The sequence below is a fragment of the Paramisgurnus dabryanus genome, chromosome 23 (assembly GCF_030506205.2).
Source record: "Paramisgurnus dabryanus chromosome 23, PD_genome_1.1, whole genome shotgun sequence".
NCBI lineage: Eukaryota > Metazoa > Chordata > Actinopteri > Cypriniformes > Cobitidae > Paramisgurnus > Paramisgurnus dabryanus.
In genome coordinates, this window is record NC_133359.1 from 940,774 (window position 1) to 945,017 (window position 4,244).

The 4,244-nt window shown below is 34.1% G+C and overlaps 1 protein-coding gene across 1 annotated transcript; it reads right to left on the reverse strand.

Moving 5' to 3' along the window:
* Positions 1-300: 300 nt before the first annotated feature.
* Positions 301-3,887, reverse strand: ciao2a (cytosolic iron-sulfur assembly component 2A). The gene is made up of 5 exons (XM_065277327.1): positions 3,743-3,887; positions 2,813-2,977; positions 1,493-1,542; positions 1,115-1,160; positions 301-795 (listed from the first exon to the last, which is right to left on the reverse strand). The coding sequence occupies exons 1-5, from the start codon at positions 3,834-3,836 to the stop codon at positions 695-697; spliced, it is 456 nt and encodes a 151-aa protein (XP_065133399.1). The 5' UTR covers positions 3,837-3,887; the 3' UTR covers positions 301-694.
* Positions 3,888-4,244: the final 357 nt, after the last annotated feature.

Sequence of the window (4,244 nt, forward strand, 5' to 3'; positions counted from 1 at the left end):
CACAAATCCTTTAAACTGAAACCTTGTGTGTCTCTGGTGATTCAGATGATATTTAACAGTCCCTACACTACACCAACATTATGAAGTTTAAAGATCAAGCATCTATATAATATCAATCAATTCTTCTTCTTTATGTTACAACACCTCACTCAGATGTTTGTGATAAAATAAGAGCTGATTAAATTTATTTCAAACAAGGATACAGAAAAAACTTTTTTTAATATATGAATAATATTTTCAGATGAGTTTTTGAATTCCCTGATATTTTATGTGAAGGGTTTGAACACATAAACACGTTCATCACATCTCTGAGAGTTTTATTTGTAAGATCTGAAGTTCTACAAATATAGACTTTCACTTACAAAATCAAATTATTTACACTCATCCTTATATAGGTTTACAAATATCATTAAAAACTAGTTCCTTTTTTTACATATAATCTTAAAATATATGAGAATCAGATTATATAAGAAGCTTTATGTATGCTTTCTTTATAATCATAACAGTTGGTTGTTTATCCTGAAGCACAGACAGAAAGAAAGTTCTTCTCAAGAATAAACAAATGAACAAACAAGCACATGGAGAGACTAAATGAGAGACTGAAGATGAAATGAGTCAAGTCTGAAATGACTTCTAAGAGTTGAAGACTGATATTGTCTGATAATCTGAGAGGCAGAAGTGAAGTTAAACGGGTTTAATCGTCTGGTTCTGTCACACATTGTTCCACCATCTCCCGCAGGTTTGGGTTCTCCATGGCGGCCGCTACACGTTCTTTATCATTGATCTGTTTATTAACTGTGATAGGAAAACACAAAGAAACATCAACATCAGCTTTATCTTACACAGACTAGACTTCATCTTATACACTCTTTATTATCAGCTAACAACACCGATAACAAACTATATGACTGCTGGCAGAGCAATAAAACAAGCAAGCCAATGAATATTTAAAGATTATTATTATATTTGAGATTTTATTGTCTATGTTTGCATGAACTAAATAAACATCTTCTAGAGCTTTTAGCAATAACTGTGTGCCATGCATGAAAATCTCCATGGGTGTCTTTTAAAGACACAGCACGAGAAGACAAAAATAGTTTTGAGGAACACTCACTGTCTTCCTCAGTCGAATGCGTTCCCTCAGTTATGTAAATCTCCAACTAAAGAGAATGAAGTACAAGAGAAAATATGATCAGAGGACAGAGATCATGAGACAAAAAACCCTAAAAACAGAGAGATGAGAAGATTGAGAGGAGAGATGGCAGATAACAGATCTGTCGCTCTTGCTTTTATTTAACAGCCTTTAATCAATGTGACATCTCATTAGAAACTACACAGCATCAGTACAAGAGTTCATTCACTCCTTCATTTCTTTCCAATTTCACACAACTATAAATAAATCAAACAAACAAACATTCAAAGAGAATCTGACAGAAAGCACATCACACACAGAATAAAAACAGCTTGTTTTCTTTATAAAGTAAAGACGTACCTTGTGTTTGAACGGTAAACAGCGTTGAAGTTTCACTTGTAAGCAAAGACCTGCAGATACAAAAAACATTTTGGGTCGGTTCAGTTCATCTAAGCTCCTCAGTTGATCTCATGAGATTGAAAACAAATATATGATGAGGCATGGGTCGGTTATTGGTTTTAAGATATACAGAGGTCAAGGTTTTAAAACCTCTCAAATTTTTTGTGATACCGTTTTCAAGGTATGAGCTGGATTTACAAAGTATTCATTAAATTGTTAAAAAAAATTATATTAAAAAAAGTAAATTATATTACTTAAGAATATTATAATTTAAAGGCTTTATTTTTACCTGGCATACAGGTTGGTTAAAAATATCTATTTGAAAACTTCTTTGTATATGCAGACATTTGCAATACCTGCATACCATGAAACCATAGTATTTTTTCATACAACCAAAATGTAATAGACCTTACATATATATTATATACATTTTAATTTTCAAAAGAGAAGAGAAAATATATTTCCCATATTATTTGCTGTTGACACAAAGTCTCAAATTCAATTTACAATGTCATGCATTAAAAGTGAAACAATGCCACTGTGCAAAAAATCTTACAATGCTCCTAAAGTCGACTTCATTTTCATTTAGAGTTAAATATTTAGGATGAATCTCATCATGAATTTGACAGACACTTTTACCCAAAGCAACTTACAGTGCATTACAATCTATAGATTTTATTAGTATGTGTGTTCCCCGAGGATCAAACGTTTTGCACTGCTAATGCAATGCTCTTCTATGTAAGCAACAGGAATCTCATCACACATATTTTGTGAGAATGACTCAGTTCTGTGCTGTGAATTGAAATGATGATGTTTATTTATGAGGTTTGTTATTAAAGATGTGAATTAATATGCAGACGCTAGCGCTGAACCTCTGACATGAACAGAATCTCTGATCCTCACAACTTCATAATGAAGAGCTTCATTATAACCGATGAGAACATTTCAATATACTGAACTGTACTTCAATAAAAATACCACAGTATTACTCCTACACCCCATAAACACATGAATATTCTGATGACAGTTTTACTGATGGATGAAGACATCAAATGTCAACCGCAAATAATATCAAGAACAATAAGAAAGAGCAGTGACGTTCTCCAGATGAAGAAATAAATATTATTTCTGTCTTATATTTAAATGAGTTAATAAAGAGTGGAAAGCATAAGCATTGTGTGTAGTGCTATCTGAGAGAAGTGCAGTTATGTGTTTGAGGTTAGTTGACAGTTTGTCTTATCACACAAAAACACACACAAACACACACACAAAAACACACACCGATCAGAGTGGCCAGTGAACAATGTGGTACGGTTGGAGAAAACTTGATAATAATGAGATATTCATCATCTCCGAGCTCCTGGACCTCCACACATTTCTCCGTCACCACATCCAGCTCTTCCAGAGTGTTGGGCTTCTCTGGATCACGAATGGTTCGGATCACATCTGTTTAAACAATCAGCAGTATTACTATCATAACAATAACACTGTGCTGGTAACATTGTATCAGATTGGTCTTTAACACATTCTATGTAGGGAATAATTGACAACGGGCCATTGAATTATAGAAAATATTGCACACCCAAGGTTATAATACAGCACGACGTGAAGCGGAGTTACACCACCGGTGTGCATTCCTTCTGAAAAATCCAGCTATAACCAGCATAAGCTGGTAGCTGGTTTTAGATGGTTTAGGGTGACATTAGTTGGTTTAAGCTGGTCCTCCCAGCCTGTCAAAGCTGGTGAGCCAAAACACAGCTAAACCAGCTTGTTACACCAGTTAAAACCATGCTTATGCTGTTTTTTCAGTAGGGTTATTCTCAAATATATCAAATATATCAAAGGCACAGAGTCAATTATTGGGCTTATACCATGGTTACTACAAACATTGCTCTGGTGGTTATTTTAAGACATTTGACAGGTTTATAGAATAATAATACATACCTGTGAAACTTTATTTCAACCAATCAGAATAAAGCATTCAACAGCCCCGTGGTGTAATGTGTTGTAATGTATAATGACCTTATTTATATAACATGGTATTAGTACTTCAAAGAATACAGTGGTGTTACTATGGTCATTTTAATGACAGTGGTGCAAATGAACATGAAGGTTTGATACTGATACTACTATGCTTACTGTACTATGGTAATACCATGTTATTCTTTCACTTACAGAGGTAAATAAATGTGGTTTGTATATATAACATACCATACACCTCCAGCGCTTTCTCCTCCATCTTTTTGCTCCTTTTATCATTGACAGGCGGCCAGACTCGGTTCAACAGTCCGGACAGAAGATCCATGACCCTGCCCGGTCCATTACGGATACGCGCATGCGTGCCTACTCATCTCACGCTTCCGCCTAGTGCTATGACACGAGTAATCGACTGTCGAGCTATTTGACATGTATGCATTTATTTAACATTTATTTTATTTTACATGTATGCATTTATTTTATTCAAAGCTACTTACAGTCCATAACACAGATACAGTGCATTAAAATGTTTTCATTAATACTATATTGCTAAAAATATTTACATAAAGTTTATTTATTAAACCTCAATAAAATACATGATTTATAATGAATTTAAATGAATTATAAATTATTTCGTGTGTATAATAGAGATTTTTCCTGAGAGGATTTCGCGGTTCGATGAGCTCTGTATTTGATTGGTCTTTTCTTCAACACGTGATGCACACATGACGATGAC